The sequence below is a fragment of the Geotrypetes seraphini genome, chromosome 6, assembly GCF_902459505.1.
Source record: "Geotrypetes seraphini chromosome 6, aGeoSer1.1, whole genome shotgun sequence".
Lineage (NCBI taxonomy): Eukaryota > Metazoa > Chordata > Amphibia > Gymnophiona > Dermophiidae > Geotrypetes > Geotrypetes seraphini.
The window spans coordinates 250701663-250722341 of NC_047089.1; the positions used below are offsets into that span (position 1 = coordinate 250701663).

Sequence of the window (20679 nt, forward strand, 5' to 3'; positions counted from 1 at the left end):
GTCTCCCAGATGGACTTTCCAAAACCCGGCATTTCTCCTCTTTTTAGGGGACTGTCCAGTCTCCCGGATGGACTTTCCAAAACCCGGCATTTGTCCTCTTTTTAGGGGACTGTCCAGTCTCCCGGATGGACTTTCCAAAACCCGGCATTTCTCCTCTTTTTAGGGGACTGTCCAGTCTCCCGGATGGACTTTCCAAAACCCGGCATTTGTCCTCTTTTTAGGGGACTGTCCAGTCTCCCGGATGGACTTTCCAAAACCCGGCATTTCTCCTCTTTTTAGGGGACTGTCCAGTCTCCCGGATGGACTTTCCAAAGCCCGGCATTTCTCCTCTTTTTAGGGGACTGTCCAGTCTCCCGGATGGACTTTCCAAAACCCGTCATTTCTCCTCTTTTTAGGGGACTGTCCAGTCTCCCGGATGGACTTTCCAAAACCCGGCATTTGTCCTCTTTTTAGGGGACTGTCCAGTCTCCCGGATGGACTTTCCAAAACCCGGCATTTGTCCTCTTTTTAGGGGACTGTCCAGTCTCCCGGATGGACTTTCCAAAACCCGGCATTTCTCCTCTTTTTAGGGGACTGTCCAGTCTCCCGGATGGACTTTCCAAAGCCCGGCATTTCTCCTCTTTTTAGGGGACTGTCCAGTCTCCCAGATGTCCTTTCCAAAACCCGGCATTTGTCCTCTTTTTAGGGGACTGTCCAGTCTCCCGGATGGACTTTCCAAAGCCCGGCATTTCTCCTCTTTTTAGGGGACTGTCCAGTCTCCCGGATGAACTTTCCAAAACCCGGCATTTGTCCTCTTTTTAGGGGACTGTCCAGTCTCCCGGATGGACTTTCCAAAACCCGTCATTTCTCCTCTTTTTAGGGGACTGTCCAGTCTCCCAGATGGACTTTCCAAAACCCGACATTTCTCCTCATTTTAGGGGACTGTCCAGTCTCCCGGATGGACTTTCCAAAACCCGACATTTCTCCTCATTTTAGGGGACTGTCCAGTCTCCCGGATGGACTTTCCAAAGCCCGGCATTTGTCCTCTTTTTAGGGGACTGTCCAGTCTCCCAGATGTCCTTTCCAAAACCCGGCATTTGTCCTCTTTTTAGGGGACTGTCCAGTCTCCCGGATGGACTTTCCAAAACCCGTCATTTCTCCTCTTTTTATGGGACTGTCCAGTCTCCCGGATGGACTTTCCAAAACCCGGCATTTCTCCTCTTTTTAGGGGACTGTCCAATCTCCCGGATGGACTTTCCAAAGCCCGGCATTTGTCCTCTTTTTAGGGGACTGTCCAGTCTCCCAGATGTCCTTTCCAAAACCCGGCATTTGTCCTCTTTTTAGGGGACTGTCCAGTCTCCCGGATGGACTTTCCAAAACCCGTCATTTCTCCTCTTTTTATGGGACTGTCCAGTCTCCCGGATGGACTTTCCAAAACCCGTCATTTCTCCTCTTTTTATGGGACTGTCCAGTCTCCCGGATGGACTTTCCAAAACCCGACATTTCTCCTCATTTTAGGGGACTGTCCAGTCTCCCGGATGGACTTTCCAAAGCCCGGCATTTGTCCTCTTTTTAGGGGACTGTCCAGTCTCCCAGATGTCCTTTCCAAAACCCGGCATTTGTCCTCTTTTTAGGGGACTGTCCAGTCTCCCGGATGGACTTTCCAAAGCCCGGCATTTCTCCTCTTTTTAGGGGACTGTCCAGTCTCCCAGATGTCCTTTCCAAAACCCGGCATTTGTCCTCTTTTTAGGGGACTGTCCAGTCTCCCGGATGGACTTTCCAAAGCCCGGCATTTCTCCTCTTTTTAGGGGACTGTCCAGTCTCCCGGATGGACTTTCCAAAGCCCGTCATTTCTCCTCTTTTTATGGGACTGTCCAGTCTCCCGGATGGACTTTCCAAAGCCCGGCATTTGTCCTCTTTTTAGGGGACTGTCCAGTCTCCCAGATGGACTTTCCAAAACCCGTCATTTCTCCTCTTTTTAGGGGACTGTCCAGTCTCCCGGATGGACTTTCCAAAACCCGGCATTTCTCCTCTTTTTAGGGGACTGTCCAGTCTCCCAGATGGACTTTCCAAAACCCGTCATTTCTCCTCTTTTTATGGGACTGTCCAGTCTCCCGGATGGACTTTCCAAAACCCGTCATTTCTCCTCTTTTTAGGGGACTGTCCAGTCTCCCAGATGGACTTTCCAAAACCCGGCATTTGTCCTCTTTTTAGGGGACTGTCCAGTCTCCCAGATGGACTTTCCAAAACCCGGCATTTCTCCTCTTTTTAGGGGACTGTCCAGTCTCCCGGATGGACTTTCCAAAACCCGGCATTTCTCCTCTTTTTAGGGGACTGTCCAGTCTCCCAGATGGACTTTCCAAAACTCGGCATTTGTCTTCTTTTTAGGGGACTGTCCAGTCTCCCAGATGGACTTTCCAAAACCCGGCATTTCTCCTCTTTTTAGGGGACTGTCCAGTCTCCCAGATGGACTTTCCAAAACCCGTCATTTCTCCTCTTTTTAGAAGGCATGTCTGGTCGTCCGGATAGCTTTTCAAAACCCGGCGCTTTATCTGGGTTTTGAAAAGCTTCCGCCTTGGAACCGCGCGTCGGGAGGACATCTGCAGATGCAAAAAGCAGTGACGCGCATGCGCACATACATGACATAATCACATCACACGTACGCCTGCGCAGATGCCCTCACGACGTGGCTCTGACCATAAGAGCAGGTTGAGGGGAGCGGGGCTGGGTTGGAACAGGTCATGACCTGGGTGGAACAGGGCAGGGCCAGGTGGAACTGGATGGGCCTGGGGAGCGGGGCTACCAGCCCGGATTTTACAATAGTACAATCTGGTAGCCCTCGTCATAGACCCAGGCCCACAGCCCTTCCCACACGTTAGGGATGCTTTCACCGGCTGTTTTAGGAAGGGGACAAGCGATTTACCTTGACACGATGAAGAAGGCGCTGAACCTCGTTCACTTTGTAGTTCTCCACTCCAAGCTCCTTCGCCAACCGCAAGATACGATTCTGTGTTGGTCCCACGTAGGCCCCACCAAGATCAACGTATTTGACGTGCTTGTTCTGTGAAAGGGTAGAAAAACATGGCAAATAATTCTGATATGAGCCACACGCTAATCCTTTCAAACTCATCTACACTTCCCCCCTCCGCATTCGCGGTGAAAGGGGAACAGCATGGCCGCGAATAACCCTACAAAAGATACAAAACCGTGAGTAACCTGACCTGCGATTTCCTCTGTGAAGCGCCGGGAGCAGCGATGTCCCTTTGAGGTAAATTAGGGGGCGGAGCCAGGGAATGAAAAACCACGAATAATCGAAACCACGGTTAACAAAACCGCGAATACGGAAGGGGAAGTGTAAATTCTTATTACCTTTTGGAACCATCCCACTCGCAACATGTACCACATGGGGAAGATAATCAGTGTGGAGAGGCTTTGGCCTTCTTAAAGCCTGATTAGCAGACCAAGAGCAGATATCCTGTCTGGTTAGTGCTGGGGTGGTCCATGGGCAGAGCTCTGGCGATATTTACACCTAATGTCTACATACCGTCACAGGGAAGCCCCTGTGCCTGTGGATGCCAGCACAAAGAAGCCTGTTGCTGGAATTAGGCAGGGAAAAATAAAACCGTTTTCTAAGCTGCCCTATCCTATACCTCAACCTAGAGCCAGAAATAAAGATACAAGTTATATCTGTCAGCAGCAGGGATCCCATTCCTCTAGTCCTGGGTTGAGAAAGGGTGATCAAAAAGTGGAAGGAACCAACAGGTCTGGAGTTACAGTTCCCAGGGGTGGTGCTCAGCATGTTACACATGATAGTAACCGGGGGACTGGTTTAGAGCAGCACACAGCACATTCTAGAAAACAATCCATTAGGGAGAAATCCACACCTGATTCTTATCTCCTGAGTCTCAATAAGAACAAGCAAGTTGAAACAGAAAGGAGGCAGCCGTAGTTTCGGTGCAGAATCGAGTGATGTCACGAGTAGGTGCATCCCCTTGATTTTTCCTGTATCACCAATCTTTCCAGATTGCAAATTATTTGTATTACAGTAAAAATTCCAAAGGAGCTGCTGATTAGACCGTTAAAAGGATTTATCAGGTATCTTTGTTGAGAAATAACTACCTGATAGTGTGTAAATCATCACTGGAGAATCACAAGTCTTACTCCACATGGCTTCACCTACCCTGGCAGTGAAGGTCCTTCCGCCCACCCTGTCCCGTGCCTCCAGCACGATGACACTTAGCCCTGACTCCACCAGCAACTTGGCCGCTGAGAGACCTAGAAAAAGAGACAAAATTATTGGAAAAATGATTGCTAATAATGGACTGTCAACAGGAAACCAATACTCCTTACCAAATAAGCAAGATCGTACGAAAAACGTAAAAAGCAGTTCCGGAAACTGGTGCCTATGTGCGGTTAGTTACAGAATACTAGCACATACGCACGTGAGAGGTGCCGAAAATTGAAGCTTTATCCCCCTGTTAGAGTATGGCATGGGGACAAAGCTGGTCCCCGTCCCCACAAGGCTGTGTCCCCGTCTCCACCCCATCGCCATGGACTCTGTCCTCATCTGCACAAGCCTCGAACACTTATAATTTTACAGTTAAATCTTTATATTAAAGTATAAAAAGGGACATTATTCTGTACAAGTGTTTGTGAATCACAAATAGAGCCTTCCATTTCGATCTGGCTTTGGTACAACCTTCCCAAAGATTTAGTTGCCTGTGTTTTCACATCATCTGGGAAGGTAATTGGATTGTCTTTCAGACATGGGTGTAGACGAGAGCCTAAGCTGTGTAGTGGATGAACAGGAAAATAAATATTAAATCTTGGAAATGTTCCTTGATGTCACCAACGATGGTTGAACCTGTTGCAGTAACAGTAAGATGCTTGAGCAGCTGGGCACATGATGGAAGGACGTTGCAGGCGGTTGGAGTCTGATCAGAAGACAAGACTCTTATTGCCACATCAAAGGCAGACAAGACACAAATGATGTCATTTAACAATAGTTCATTGAAATCCAATAGCAGCTTCTGCAGTTTTTTTAAACACTGAATTCAGATGACAGTTGTTGTCTAAGATGTGCTAAGTTTTACATATTGATACTAGCATTCTACAGATGCTGTTCCATCTAATTGGAATAGCCTGTTTAAGACTGGTCTCAAGCTCCTATGGAAGGGACCTTAGATGCCTTAGTCCCTCCCCGGTGCATCCCAGGATGCACTGGGAAGGGGAGGGCTCACCATTGTGAAGAGGCGGGCCTGGCGGCTGGAGGAAGTAGGCATCCCTCCAGCCCGCCATACTACAAAAGATACGGTGAGGAAGGTCGGGGTATTAGGATGGGGGGTTTGAGTCAGGAGGTCATCAGTTCAGGGGGGGGGGGGGCCTGCTGTCAGGAGGGAGTGGGCATCCCTCCTGCCTATCACGGCTGGGGGCTTTTTTGGGGGTGCCGGCAGGAAGGAGCGGGCATCTCTCCTGCTGGGGGCTTCGAGGGGGGGCTTGGGGAGGGTAGCAGGAGGAATTGGGCATCCCTCCTGCCACAGACATTGTCGGGTGGGAGGTTGGGGGGGGTGGCAGGAGGACTGGATTTTATCACCAGCATACTCGGAGTAGAATGAGGAAGAGTAAACTCTGGATGTAATTACTCAACTTCCCAAACCTAATCCAAGTTACCAATTCAGGGAGATCTCTACCTCGGCTGCTTTACAATCTATAAGCTCCATTTATGAAAATGTGCTGCCATACATTAATGCATAGTATCTAATGCAGGTTCCATTTTATCCAATGGGACTTATTTGCTAATGCTATGTGTCAGCAGAGTGTGGCACAGTGGTTAAAGCTACAGCCTCAGCACCCTGGGGTTGTGGGTTCAAACCCATGCTGCTCCTTGTGACCCGGGGCAAGTCACTTAATCCCCCCCTCCCCATTGCCCCAGGTGCATTAGACAGATTGTGAGCCCACTAGGACAGACAGGGGAACATGCTTGAGTACCTGAATAAATTCATGTAAATAGTTCTGTGCTCAACAACATAGAAAATTGAATAAATAAATAGTGTGCAGAAGTGTCTGTCTCTGGTAACCAGAGCTGATCCTGTGATGTCACAATGCCTCATTCCACCAATAAGAGCCAACCTCATCAGTGATGTCATAAAGGCTTGATTGTCCTAGACTTGGCTCACTTTTACTACATTTTGATTTCTAGACTGGTGCAGTGGTTAAAGCTACAGCCTCAGCACCCTGGGGTTGTGGGTTCAATCCCACACTGCTCCTTGTGACCCTGGGCAAGTCACTTAATCCCCCCATTGCCCCAGGTACATTAGACAGAATGTGAACTCACCGGGACAGACAGGGAAAAATGCTTGAGTACCTGAATAAAGTTCCCCCCCAGTATAGAAAATTGAATAAATAAATAGTGTGAAGAGTTTCAGCCTCTGATAACCAGAGCTGGTATTGTGATGTCACAATGCCTCGTTCCACCAATAAGAGCCAACCTTATCAGTGATGTCACAAAGGTTGGATTGTCCAATACTTGGCTCACGTTTGCTACATCTTCCCGCTTTATTCGAGTTTCCGTAATACAGAGCTTGATGAGAAAACAGATCTTTCCTAGCCAATTGTGAGGAAATCTCATTATATTTATATTTCGCTTTCAACAGGGCCTGCAAAGTAGTTTGTTCCCCTTTTGAGGCTAATTTCCTTGAAGCCATGATCCCAAGTTATAACTTAGATATCAATTCATTAAAAAAAAAGGGTTTTAAAGTCTCTTCTAAAGCTTTAAAAAGGTGCAGGAAGGGGAGAGCACGGACTACGCTTCCACTCGCATCGGCAGCCAAGCTGCGCCCCGGCAGGAGCAGCTTCGTGTCAGCGTCAGTGAACTCAATATGTCAAAACTAACCACAGAACTCTGCCTATGCAATCTATTTTGTCTTTTTATTATAAAAACATATCCAAACTCTCAGGTCTACTCTATAGGAATTTTTTATGAAATTTTTTTGATATAGGATAGGAAAAGCCTCATAATATAAACAGCTGTTTCTTTCTCTTCAATCATGGGCTCAAAAAAAATTTTTTGTTTTTCATATAAAGCATATAAAGTCCACCCTGTTAAATAATTCCATTCTATGAAATAGTTCAAATGCTCTCTTTAGGATCTGAAGTCTTGAACTTAATCATCGGAAAACGTATCTTTCCATCATTCGTCCCATAACTGCATAAGAGATCTCTGTTCTGCAGCAGGAACATTCTCCACGGAAAAACAGTGGCTCCACTAACTTCTCTAGATTTGTAAGTCTCCCTCCAACTTAGGAATCAAGGAAACTCTTCTATCTTGGCATCCCAAGTCCTCTAAATTTTCTTCACACTTCTACCTCTAACCCTCTGTTGTAGTTCCTTCCTATTTCTCCTACTGTAAACCGCGTCGAGCTCTACGAACGTGGAGATGATGCGGTATACAAACCTAAGGATTAGATTAGATAGCGGATGCTGCGGATGGGCAGACTGGATGGGCCATTTGTCCTTTATTTGCCATCATGTTTCTATAACCATAAAGCTCTATGACATCACAATGCAGGTGGAAAGAGCCTTAGCCTATAGGAAAAGGAGATGCAAATGTTAAGAGCCTTAGCCAATAGGGAGAGGAGGAGATAGCACTTCTACCTCTAACCCTCTGTTGTAGTTCCTTCCTATTTCTCCTACTGTAAACCACGTCGAGCTCTACGAACGTGGAGATGATGCGGTATACAAACCTAAGGATTAGATTAGATTAGATTAGATAGCGGATGCTGCGGATGGGCAGACTGGATGGGCCATTTGTCCTTTATTTGCCATCATGTTTCTATAACCATAAAGCTCTATGACATCACAATGCAGGTGGAAAGAGCCTTAGCCTATAGGAAGAGGAGATGCAAATGTTAAGAGCCTTAGCCAATAAGGAGAGGAGGAGATAGTGGATGTCTGGATGGGCCATTTGGCCTTTATCTGCCATCATGTTTCTATAACCATAAAGCTCTATGACATCACAATGCAGGTGGAAAGAGCCTTAGCCTATAGGAAGAGGAGATGCAAATGTTAAGAGCCTTAGCCAATAGGGAGAGGAGGAGATAGCACTTCTACCTCTAACCCTCTGTTGTAGTTCCTTCCTATTTCTCCTACTGTAAACCGCGTCGAGCTCTACGAACGTGGAGATGATGCGGTATACAAACCTAAGGATTAGATTAGATTAGATTTGATTTGAATTGGATCCAACGTTCAATTGAATAAAACTTGTGTCTTTAATTGTCACTGCAGGGGATGCTCTATGTCTGTTTTAAGCTGTTTGAAAGTATAATAACCCTAGCCACAGGCAACCTCTACCTTGTGCTTAATTCAGTAATGCTCCGAGACAACCCTATTACATCTGTCCTTTGATATTGTAATCGCCAAAACCGCTACCCTAATGAAGAAAAAGCAGCTGACTGAGGAACAGCGTACGTAGGATTCTAGAGTGTTCAGAGCTGTCAATGCCCTGTGCAAGGAGCTCACCATCCACCATGGCTCAGGCGGGCCCGCTCAGTGTTGTCGTCAATGGCACCTCTGCAGTCACAGACGTCGCTCATCCCCCAAAGATGCCATGCAAGTGTTGCATCGACTCAGTAGCCCATTCATCATTGCCATCTCCTTTGGAACATACGGACTGTTGCGGAAATGAGCATTACGACTATTCATTATTTCTATAGCGCTGAAAAAGGCGAACGTAATAGACAGTCCCTGCTGAGAAGAGCTTACAATCTAATTTAGACAGGACATTACGGGGTTGGGGAGATTATGGTAGAGGAAATGATACAGTGGGTCTAGGTATCTGACATTTTAACATACAATAGACGGTCCCTGCTCGAAAGAGCTTACAATCTAATTTAGACAGGACATTTCGGGGTTGGGGAGATTATGGTAGAGGAAATGATACAGTGGGTCTAGGTATCTGACATTTTAACATACAATAGACGGTCCCTGCTCAGAAGAGCTTACAATCTAATTTAGACAGGACATTTCAGGGTTGGGGAGATTATGGTAGAGGAAATGATACAGTGGGTCTAGGCATCTGACATTTTAACATACAATAGATGGTCCCTGCTCAGAAGAGCTTACAATGTAATTTAGACAGGAGATTTTGGAGTTGGGGAGATTATGGTAGAGGAAATGATACAGTGGGTCTAGGTATCTGACATTTTAACATACAATAGACGGTCCCTGCTCAGAAGAGCTTACAATGTAATTTAGACAGGAGATTTTGGGGTTGGGGAGATTATGGTAGAGGAAATGATACAGTGGGTCTAGGTATCTGACATTTTAACATACAATAGACGGTCCCTGCTCAGAAGAGCTTACAATGTAATTTAGACAGGAGATTTTGGGGTTGGGGAGATTATGGTAGAGGAAATGATACAGTGGGTCTAGGTATCTGACAGCAGTGAGCGGGAGTTAAGAGTTGAAAGCAGTTTCAAAAAAGTGGGCCTTTAGCTTGGATTTGAACACTGCCAGGGACGGAGCACGACGTATTGATTCAGGCAGCCTGTTCTAGGCATACGGCGCCGCAAGAAAGAAGGGACGGAGTCTGGAGTTGGCAGTGGAAGAGAAAGGTAGATAAGAGGGGCTTCCCTGACGAGCGGAGATCACGGGGGAGAGCATAGGGGGAGATGAGTGAGCAGAGATATTGGGGGGGCTTCAGAGCGAATTCACTTGTAGGTCAGCAAGAGTTTAAACTGTATTCGGAAATGGACGGGGAGCGACTTGAGGAGAGAGGTAATGTGAGAATAGCGGCTCTCACGGAATATGAGTCGCATGCAGCATTTTGAACGGATTGAAGAGGTGAGAGACGGGTGGGCGGGAGGGCATAATTTGAGGCTGAGGGGTGGGAGACTCAAGAGCAATGTAAGGAAATTCTTTTTTTATGGAGAGGGTGGAGGATGCCTGGAATGCGCTCCCGAGAGAGGTGGTGGAGAGGAAAACGGTGACGGAGTTCAAAGAAGCGTGGGATGAACACAGAAGATTTAGAATCAGAAAATAATATTAAATATTGAACTAAGGCCAGTACTGGGCAGACTTTCACGGTCTGTGTCTGTGTATGGCCGTTTGGTGGGGGATGGGCTGGGGAGGGCTTCAATGGCTGGGAGGGTTTAGATGGGCTGGAGTAAGTCTTAACAGAGATTTCGGCATTTGGAACCCAAGCACAGTACTGGGTAGAGCTTTGGATTCTTGCCCAGAAATAGCTAAGGAGAAGAAGAAAAATCCCCCCAACAAATTTTTAGATTGAATCAGGTTGGGCAGACCATTCGGGTCTTTATCTGCCGTCATCTACTATATTACTATAAGTACGTTGCAGTAGTCTAAGTAGGTTATGCACTTAGGCCTTGATTATAGAAACGACATCTAGAGTTCTCCATAGTTTATCGCGGCCCACCCAGTTAAAAGCTTTGCTGTAGTCGATGAAGCAAAAGTATTGGGGCTTCTGGTATTCTTTGCTCTTCTCCAATCTCCATCTAACATTGCCAATAATGTCTCTTGCTCCTCGACCTTTTCTGAAACCAGCCTGAACTTTGGGTAGCTCTTGCTCAACGGATGATTGGAGCCTTCGTTAGATTATTTTCGGCAATATTTTGCTGGCGTGTGGAATTAATGCAATCGACCTGCAGCTGTTACAGTTCTTGGCATCCCCCACCACGTTAGGTTCCTAGAAGGCAGTTCATGTCAATTTAAGCCAATTACAAGTTACTAATTGCATGTTATTGGTGCCAATTAAGCTTTTTAACTAAGTTAGGTGCCTAGGTCGGCATGCAATAGTCAAGTTGCACCCAAAGTCACTGTTTCAGATCTCATAGCTAAAAAAAAGTTTTCGCCGTTCCTGTGTTTGCCTTGTGGCATCCGGATAGATCCAAACTTTCCCCCCAAGAAATAGCAATTGTGGGTTTCGAAAATCTAATCTTAAGAGTGCATTTACTTCTTTCCTACTAGCTCATCCTTGTAAACGCTTCATAAAATACCTTGGAGTAGAGAATGACATGGGGAAATGGAGAATGACATCTTCCCTATAATTGAAGTCAGGCTCACCGGCCTGTAGTTCCCGGGGTCACCCATCGATCCCTTCTTGAAGATAGGTGTGACATTCGCCAATTTCCAGTCCTCTGGTACCTCACCAGTTTTCAAGGATAGGTTGCAAACATGCTGGATTGTGCCCGCTATTTCTTGTCTTAGTTCCTTCAGAACCCTTGGGTGGATCCCGTCCGGGCCCGGTGATTTACCGCATTTTAACCTGTCTATCTGTTTGAGGACATCCTCCTTACTTACCTCTATGTGCTCCAATTTTTCGGCCTGTTCCCCACTCATGAGCTCCTCTGAGTCCGGTATATTAGATGTGTCTTCGCTCGTGAAAACCGACGAGAAGAACGTGTTCAACCTCTCGGCTACCTCTTTATCCTCCTTAATCACTCCCTTCCTATCCCCATCGTCCAACGGCCCCACCTCCTCTCTCGCTGGTCGCTTCCCCTTTACGTAACTGAAGAATGCCTTGAAGTTTTTCGCCTCCCTGGCCAGCCCCTCTTCGTATTCCCCTTTCGCTTTTCTAACCTCTTGGTGGCATTCCTTTTGGCATTTCCTGTGCGCCTGGTGATTTTCCTCCGTTGGGTCCTTTTTCCATCTCCGGAAGGATACGTTTTTTGTCATTTATTGCCCTCTTTTCTTCAGTTGACATCCAAACCGGGTCCTTTGATCGCTTGTTCTTGCAGCCTTTCCTGAAACTGGGGACGTACATTCTTTGTGCTTCCTGCAGGGTGTCCCTGAATAGGGTCCAGGCGCTTCCCACAGTCTCCATCCTAGAGATGTTTCTGAACTTCCTCCCCACCATTTCCCTCATAGCAACATAGTTCCCTTTCTTGAAGTTGAGCGCAGTTGTTGCGGTCCTCCTTACTATGGGTGTCCCCCTTTCTAATGTGAATCTGATTGCGTTGTGATCACTGTTGCCTAGTGGTCCTCCTACTTCTACCCCTCTTGCAGGCCCCCCTAATCCGTTTAGGATGAGGTCAAGAGTAGCACCCCCTCGCGTCGGTTCTTTGACTAGTTGCTCCATGAAGCAGTCCCTCACAGCTTCTACAAATCCTGTTTCCCTAGTGCAGTTGGAGTGACCCATACTCCAGTCTATTCCCGGGTAGTTGAAGTCCCCCATCACTGTTACACTTCCAGTCCTGCATTCCTGTCTCAGTTCCGCTTCCAAGTCGTGTCCGACTCCTTCTGGCGTACCAGGTGGGCGATAGTACAGCCCCAGTTTTATGCCTGCACCCTTGTTTCTCGGCAATTTGACCCATAGCGATTCCAGCCCCTCTGCCTTCGTTGCCATATCCATCCCGACCGAGTGGATAGAGTCCTTTATATATAGTGCTATGCCTCCCCCCTTCTTGTGGGTCCTGTCCCTCCTGTAGAGCTTGTACCCCGGCAGCGCCACATCCCATTGATTTTCCTCTGTCCACCAGGTTTCTGCAATTCCAATTATATCTAGGTCCTCCCCCTTGGCCACGACTTCTAGTTCACCCATCTTGGCCATGAGGCTTCTTGCATTTGCGTATAAGCACCGCAGGTCCCGTAGGTCCTGTCGTTTTTCCTCCACCTCTGCATTTACCTGGGCCGCCTGCCCTTGGATTTCGGGCAGTTCTCCCGTTCCCTGTGCTTCTGCTTTGCCCTCAGCCTTTACCCTCTTAGCTTTCAGCTTCCCCACATTCCCGCCACCCCACTTCCCCGCTTTTCCTCTGGGTTTTCTAGCCCTACCGGCCCCCTCCTGGGCTATCATCCCTTGAGCCTCTGTTTGATCCCCCTCGCCTTGTGGTACCTCTATATTGCCCTCAGCTTTCGCCCTCGTGCCACCCAGTCCCCCTGTGTCTCCATGCCCCTTAGTCTTCTCCCAGCAAGCTCCTTTTACCTGATGTTTCCCTCGCTGTCTGATCATAAGATCCTCCGGTCCCTCTGCTTCCTCCCTGCAGTCAGCCCGTTCAGCATCTGTTCTGGATACTGTTGTCCGAAGCGTCAACATCAGATCAGCTGTCGGCTTTCCCCCTCTCCTCAGTTTAAAGCCCTCTCGATCTCCTTCCTCACATTGGCTGCCAGCAGTGGCGTACCTAGGGTATGTGGCACCCGGGGCCCATCATTTTTTGACACCCCCCCATGTAAAAAAATATTTTTTTGTAATGACCATGAAACGGAATAAATGGTCAGAATAGAAACAGGCAGTGAAAATTTTCTTATATTCCAAACATAACATAACATAAATTATGTCTGAATTGTCATGACATCAGAAGTACATATGGAGTAGTTGCAGGTGATGCTTGCGACAGTTCTGATTGTGTTAGTTCGGTTTTATGTGTTTTTTGAATAGAAGAGTTTTTATTTCTTTTTGAAGGTTTTGCAGTCTGTGGTCGATGTCAATTGGTTGTAGAGTTGGGGGTCAAGTGTTGCAGCTCAAATGGCTAGGAGGTTGTCGAACAGTTTTTTTCTTTTGACGTTTTTGGTTGGAGAGTGTGTGAATGGTGCGTGAGTTCTCCTATGTCTGTTTGAAGTGGATTGAATTATTTACTGAAGAAATTAGTTACCCCCTCATCCCACACACATTAATTCTCTTCCATTATAAAAAAACACTGATAAGTTCCCAGAAAAAAAATACATTAAAATAAGAAGTGAAAACAAAGGCCCCTACAGATGAGAACATAACATAAGAATAGCCTAACTGGGTCAGACCAATGGTCCATCATGCCCAGTAGCCCATTCTCATGGTAGCCAATCCAGGACACTAATACCTGGTCAAAACCCAAAGAGTAGCAACATTCCATGCTACCGATCCAGGGCAAGCAGACACTTCCCCCATGTCTTAATAACAGATTATGGACTTTTCCTCCAGGAATTTGTCCAAATCTTTCTTAAAACCAGCTACACTATCTGCTTTTACCATAACTTCTGGCCACTTCATTTTTAAGTTTAGATCTTTCCTTTCAAACAGAGACCTTGCTAGATGTCAAATACAGCACAAGGTAACTTCACATGGCCTTAGCTGTGCAGGAAATGTGAATCTCCTCATACACCCACCATATAGTGCAAAAATGTGCAAAGGTCTGTTTTTTTCTTTCTATCACTACATAGCCTAATGCCACACAAGCAGCACTGTTACAAACATATTCTGTAGGTCAATGCTAAGGATAACAAAGTTTCCTTCCTTGGACCAGAAGGAGATACTGATAAACCACTGGAAGAGATCCCAAAACAACACCCAAAGACCCACTCAGTGTGTGAACCAGTTGAGTGGAGTGGACTAACTGGGGGGTGGAAATGGGCCCGGAGTTTGCTCAGCAGAATTTCCCAGACCACCTCTTCCTCTCAACACATTGACACGCTGCCACCACCACCACTAGGAACACTTCACTAGGTAGGCCAGCTATGCTATAAACTTTATAAAACACATTATTATATTTTCTTATAAAGCACATATTTTAACTGAACTCTCTGACATCCTCAGCCTTTCCATTCACAAAAATAGAAGGAAGAAAAGTTCCCATTTCCTGCTGTCTCATGTCCCCGGCCTATACAATATTTTTTTTCTGCAGACCCTTCAAAAGTCTGACCAAATCCTCGTTTCACTTGCATTATAAAGTACTGAGGATGCCATCTCTCCCCAATCCCAGATCCTAAAGTCTAAGACAGTAGCGCAAACTAATGCTGCCAGATTCAGGAAAAAAAATTTTGATTCGATTCAGCCTATTGAATTGGTTTTTCAATTCGATTTTCCTGCCCAGTTGGGTGATTTTTTTCAAAACTCCTGGTGGGTTTTATAGCTTTTTCACCCCCTTTGGCTTCTCCTAATCACACTGGCGCTGTGGTGTAAATAAAATAAAGAAACAAAAAGGACTTTTCCTCTCTCTGTTAAATCCTAGCTCACGTTTGCAGTCCAACACCAGCTCTGGCAGGATACACATTTCAAATCTGACATATTATAATCACAAAACAGAAAATAAAATTAATTTTTCTACCTTTTGTTGTCTGGTTATATTTCAAATCTTGTTGGTCCAAGGCTCTGGTTTTCTTCTGATAACTTGGGGTCTCCTTCTTTCTTCTTTCTGCATGCTAACCATCCATCTGCCAACTCTGTCCTCCCTTTCCATTTCCCTTCCCTCCCCAGGAAGTCTGGTATCTTTCCTTTTTTTCATCTCCCTCCACAGATCCACCTTTTCTTAACTACCCTTTCATCCGGCATCTCTCCCTCCTTCCCCATCACCCGAGTCCACCATCTCTCCCTTTCTTTTCCCAATTACCCTCCTATCCAGTATCTCTATCCCTCCTCCACACCATCCCTTGTGTCCAATTTCTCTCCCTTTCTGTTCCTTCCCTCCCTAAATCCCATGGTCCATCATCTCTCTCCCTCTCCTCTATTTTCAGACCCATTATTTCTTCCTCCCCCCCAAAGTTTGGCATATGCATGTCTCTTTGAACACCCCCTTCCCTCCGTGTACTTCTAAACCAGGGTCCCCCCCAAAGGCCTGTCCCCCCTTAAAGGTCTGCCTGTCCCCCCTTGAAGGCCTGCACCCCCCTTGAAGGCCTGTCCCACCTCCTTGAAGGCCTGCCCCCCCCTTTAGGCCTGTCCCCCCTTGAATTCCTGCCTGCCTGTCCCCCCCTTGAAGGCCTGTCCCCCCTTGAAGGTCTGCACCCCCCCGAAGGCCTGCACCCCCCCGAAGGCCTGTCCTCCCCCCCTTGTAGGCCTGTCCCCCCTTGTAGGCCTGCCTTCCTGTCCCCCCTTGAAGGCCTGTCCCCCCCCTTGAAGGTCTGCACCCCCCCAAAGGCCTGCACCCCCCTGAAGGCCTGTCCCCCCTTGAAGGCCTGCACCCCCTTGAAGGTCTGCACCCCCCTGAAGGCCTGAACCCCCCCGAAGGCCTGCACTCCCCTTGAAGGCCTGTCCCACCCCCTTGTAGGCCTGTCCCCCCCTTGAAGGCCTGCCTGCCCCCCATTGAAGGTCTGTCCCTCCCCCTTGAAGGTCTGCACACACCCCCAAAGGCCTGTCCCCCCCCTTGAAGGCCTGCCTATCCCCCCCTTGAAGGCCTGTCCCCCCTTGAAGGCCTTCCTGCCTGTCTGTCACCCCCCTCCTCCTTGAAAGCCTGCCTGCCTGCCCGCCCACCCCACCCCGAAGGACCGCTCGCCCCTGGCCTCCCCGCACCACTATGAAGCAGCACTACCTATGCTCCCGGCCTTGCCGTTCAGTCCCCCCCCACCACTCCCGAAGGACCGCTCGCCCCACTGACCTTCCTGCATCACCTATGAAGCAGCCGCAGCAGGATCCCGACGTCAGCCATCTCTGCGCTGCTTCCTGCACTGCGTTCCCGCCCCTCCTCTGACATCAGAGGAGGGGCGGGACTGCGGCGCAGGAAGCAGCGCCCAAGCAGCTCAGGTATCGCTGAAGTCGCGATCCTGCTGCGGGCTGCTTCACAGGTGGTGCAGGAAGGTCAGTGGGGCGAGCGGTCCTTCGGGGGTGGTGGTGGGGGAATGAACGGCAAGGCCGGGAACACCCCCTCATGGCTGGCACCCGGGGCGGACCGCCCTTCCCGCCCCCCCTTTAGTACGCCACTGGCTGCCAGTAGTCTAGTTCCCGCTGTGCTCAGGTGCAGGCCGTCCCGCCGGTAGAGCTTGCTCTTTCCCCAGAAGGACGTCCAGTTCCTCACAAAGTGGAAGCCCTCCTCCTGGCACCATCTCCTCAACCATGCATTCACAGCCTGGAGGTCTGCCTGCCTCTTTGCATCTGCCCTCGGTACAGGCAGGATCTCTGAGAATGCTATCCTCCGTGTGCTCCGTTTCAGCTTTCGTCCCAGGACCCTGAACTGGTCAGTCAGTGTGGCCATGCTGAAGTTCCTCCGGCTCACATCATTCGTTCCGACGTGGATTATTACTGCAGTCTCCTCTGTCTCTGCTCCGTCCAGGATCCTCTCGATCCTATCAGTGATGTCTCGTGTCTTGGTCCCTGGGAGACAAGTCACTAGCCAGTCCTCCCTTCCTCCAGCTACGTGACTGTCTACCTCTCTCAAGATCGAGTCTCCCACCACAATAGCAGACTTCCCTTTCCTCAGCAACCTCCTCTGCCTCAGGTCCGTGTCCTTGGTGTAGTGCGGTGTCTCTCCCTCGGGGTCCCGGTGAGTCGCGGTCTCCTCCTCTTGCGTGGTTCCTCCGCTAGGTCCTTCCCGGTGTCGCCTTGTGGATCCTGGGTCTCGTCTGCCGACATCCGTCTGTGCAGCTGCTAGTCCCGTTCCTCCACCTTCCTATAGGCCTCCTCGATGAATCTCTCGAGGTCCCTCACCTGGTCCACAATGGGGCCTGCTCCGTCTGTGTTCTGGGTTGACCAGCTCGTCTCCTCTGTGGTGCGCAGTCCCTCCAGTTCCTGGACCCTGACCCTCAATCTGCCGACCTCCATCCTCAGGCTTTCCAGTTCCTGACACCGACTGCATATGTACTCCCGCCTTCCCAAGGGGAGGTAGTCGTACATATTGCACTCTGTGCAGTATACCGGAAAGTACCTCTGGGATCCTGGGTCCTCCATCGCTTTCGTAAAGTGCTGGTGTGCTCCTGCTGATTGGAGCCTGTTATTTTGTTAGCTTCAGAATCCAACTGTCGTCACTGCAGGCGCTTCACAAAGGCGCGCACTAAGGCGCATGCGCCTTTGTCACGCGCCTTCGTCGGCGCGCCGAACGGCTGAGCGCCGTTGGCGCTGTGCTCCTTTAAATGTTCCCTTTCGGTCAGGGAGAGGGGTGGAGCAGGGTGAGGGGTGGAGCATTCCTGTGGGGCGGTAAAAGTTTTTCTCCCCGTTCCTGCGGTAAACCAGTTGCAAATGTCCCCATTCTTGCGGGTTTACTGCAGTAACCACAGTTTACCGCGGTAAATGGTCCCTGTGTCATTCTCTATCTTGGAGTTAAATATGTATTTTTTGCACCAGAGCAATTACAGGTTTTTCTTGATATGAAGAAATTGTCTACGGGGAGCATTAAGTAGTTAAAGAACAGCTAATTTAATATCAGGAACCTGTTAAGCCTATTCCTTTTCTTTTGATTTTCTTCTTAAATTGAGTCTCTCTTCACTATATTCTGGATCTAGTTCTCATTATAATCGTGGTATAAGGAAGATTACCTATTTACCTATCGGTTGGGGGCGCCAACCCTCCCCCTCCTCCTGTCCCTCTGTATTATCTTCGCTGGTGCGAGCAGCTTCTGCATGTTGCTCGCGCCAGCCTGATTCCACTGTGAATCACTTCCAGGTCACAGGGCCAGGAAATGACATCAGAAGGAAATCAAAAAGCTGGCATGAGGAGAATACTGCCAAAGCCACTTGCGCTGGTGAAAATTTTAGACGTACAGAAGGGAGGGAGAGCACAAGTGAGGAATGGGGGGCAGGAAAAAGCAGGGGGGCATGGAAGGAGTAGAGCAGAGAAAAGGGTGCAGTGGGGGGGAGTGCCACTTCCCCAGGCGTCTTCTACCCTTACTATGCCACTGCAAGTGATACAGAGCCCGGCTGCGAGGTTTGTTACTGGGCTGTCTCGTTATGATCATAAAACCTCGGTATTGAAAAAACGTAATTGGAATTCCGTACTGAGTTCAAAATTTTGACACTAATACATCATGTACTGTACGAAGAGGAGACTGGGATTGTTCTCCCTTGGGAAGAGGAGACTGCGAGGGGATATGATCGAGACTTTCAAAATACTAAAAGGAATCGACAAAATAGAGCAGGAAAATAAGTTATTTACAATGTCCAATGTGACACGGACAAAAGGACATGGACTGAAGCTGGGGAGGGACAAGTCCAGGACAAATATCAGGAAGTTCTGCTTCACGCAACGAGTGGTGGACACCTGGAATGCTCTCCCAGAGGAGGTTATTGCGGAATCCACCGTTCTAGGATTTAAAAGCAAACTAGATGTACATCTCCTTAAGAGAGACATAGAGGGATATGGGTGATTAAAATTACGCCAGGTGTACACCTGGCTGGGCCTCCGCATGTGCGGATCGCCGGACTTGATGGTCCGAAGGTCTGATCCGGAGATGGCGCTTCTTATGTAACTTATGGTATTTGATCCAAGCTTTGAGAAAATATATGTCAAACCGTGCTTTACGATCACGATCGGCAATGAGATTGACCCTGGAAAATACTCACGATGTAAAAACATAGATGGCAGCAATTTCTGTGGTAGGCCCAAGGCTTTGGAATGCAATACATTAGAGAATGATATGGGGACACATTTTATCTCTGTCCCCGCAGGAACTTATTTTCACGTCCTATGCCGGTGAGTTCTTTTCCTGTCACTGCTCCATCCTCATCTGCACAAGCCTCAAACACTTTAAACAAACGCCAAAAACATTTCGCCGTCCTTGTCCAATCCATCATCCTCTCCAAACTTGACTATTGTAATGCCATTTACCTATGCTTAACAAACAAAAGCCTCCAAAGACTCCAGCTTATTCAGAACACGGCAGCCAAGCTGATCTTTGCAAAACGTAAATCTGACCACGTCTCCCCACTCCTGGCCAATCTTCACTGGTTCCCAGTGATCTCCAGAGTCCAATTCAAATGCTCTTGCCTGGCTTTTAAGATTATTCACGGCATCCTTCCTTCCCTAATCCCACTTTCTTTTAACTCCTCGTGCCCTGACTCCACCAGGACCGCCCATAAATTAAAACTATCCTTCCCCTCCCTTCATGGTATTCTCCATGCAGGTAAACTAGGAAAATCACTTCTTTTCAAAATCACAGGTCTCTGGAATAACCTTACTATCCCGCTGCGGAACCTGAGCTCCCTCCATTTATTCCGCAAGCAACTAAAAACCTGGCTCTTCTCTAACATGTAATTTCTTTTCCCTTACTTCTCCACTCGATTTACAAACTTATGTAAAACCTTTTCCTACCCTTTCTCATTTTAAGTTCTTGTAAACCGTGCCGAGCTCTACTTCCGTGGGGATGATGCGGTATATAAACTTAAGGTTTAGTTTAGTTTAGTTTAAAATCATAAGTATTCAAGGCTTGTGTGGTTAAGGCAGAGCTTATAGGAATGGGGTAAGGGCAGGAACAGCGACAAAACTCACGGGTGCGGAACGGGAACAAATTTATCCCCATGTCATTCTCTCCATACAATACATGGTTCATTAGGATTATGTGCAGACTTTAAAGCCTTCAGAAAATCTTTAACGATCCATCTATTTGTAAGAGCTTTTTTGTTTTTAATGAAGGAAGCGAGTTTGGTGGAAGAGTGTGGTACAGCCTCAGCACCCTGGGGTTGTGGGTCCAAACCCACTCTGCTCCTTAGCAAGTCACTTAATCCCCCCATTCCCCCAGGTACATTAGATAGTGAACCCACCAGCACAGACAGGGAAAAATGCTTGAGTAACTGAATACATTCATGTAAACCCTTCTGAGCTTCCCTGGGAGAACAGTAGAGAAAATTGAATAAAAAAACAGTGTGAAGAATTTCAGCCTCTGTTCAGAGCTGATCCTGTGATGTCACAATGCCTCATTCCACCAATAAGAGCCAACCTCATCAGTGATGTCACAGTGGCTTCATTGTCTTAGACTTGGCTCACTTTTACTACATTTTGATTTCCAGAGTGGTGCAGTGGTTACAGCTACAGCCTCAGCCCCCTGAGGTTGTGGGTTCAAACCCACGCTGCTCCTT

The 20679-nt window shown here is 48.1% G+C and overlaps 1 protein-coding gene across 1 annotated transcript in view; it reads right to left on the bottom strand.

Annotated features, from left to right (window-relative positions):
- Window positions 1-20679, bottom strand: part of LOC117363071 (amine oxidase [flavin-containing] B-like) — a 124903-nt gene that overhangs the window by 80316 nt on the left and 23908 nt on the right. The window contains exons 2-3 of the mRNA XM_033950319.1: window positions 4160-4254; window positions 2903-3040 (exon numbers count right to left, since the gene is read on the bottom strand). Of these exons, the coding sequence (XP_033806210.1) occupies window positions 2903-3040; window positions 4160-4254 (233 nt within the window). The remainder of the gene's footprint in view (window positions 1-2902; window positions 3041-4159; window positions 4255-20679) is intronic.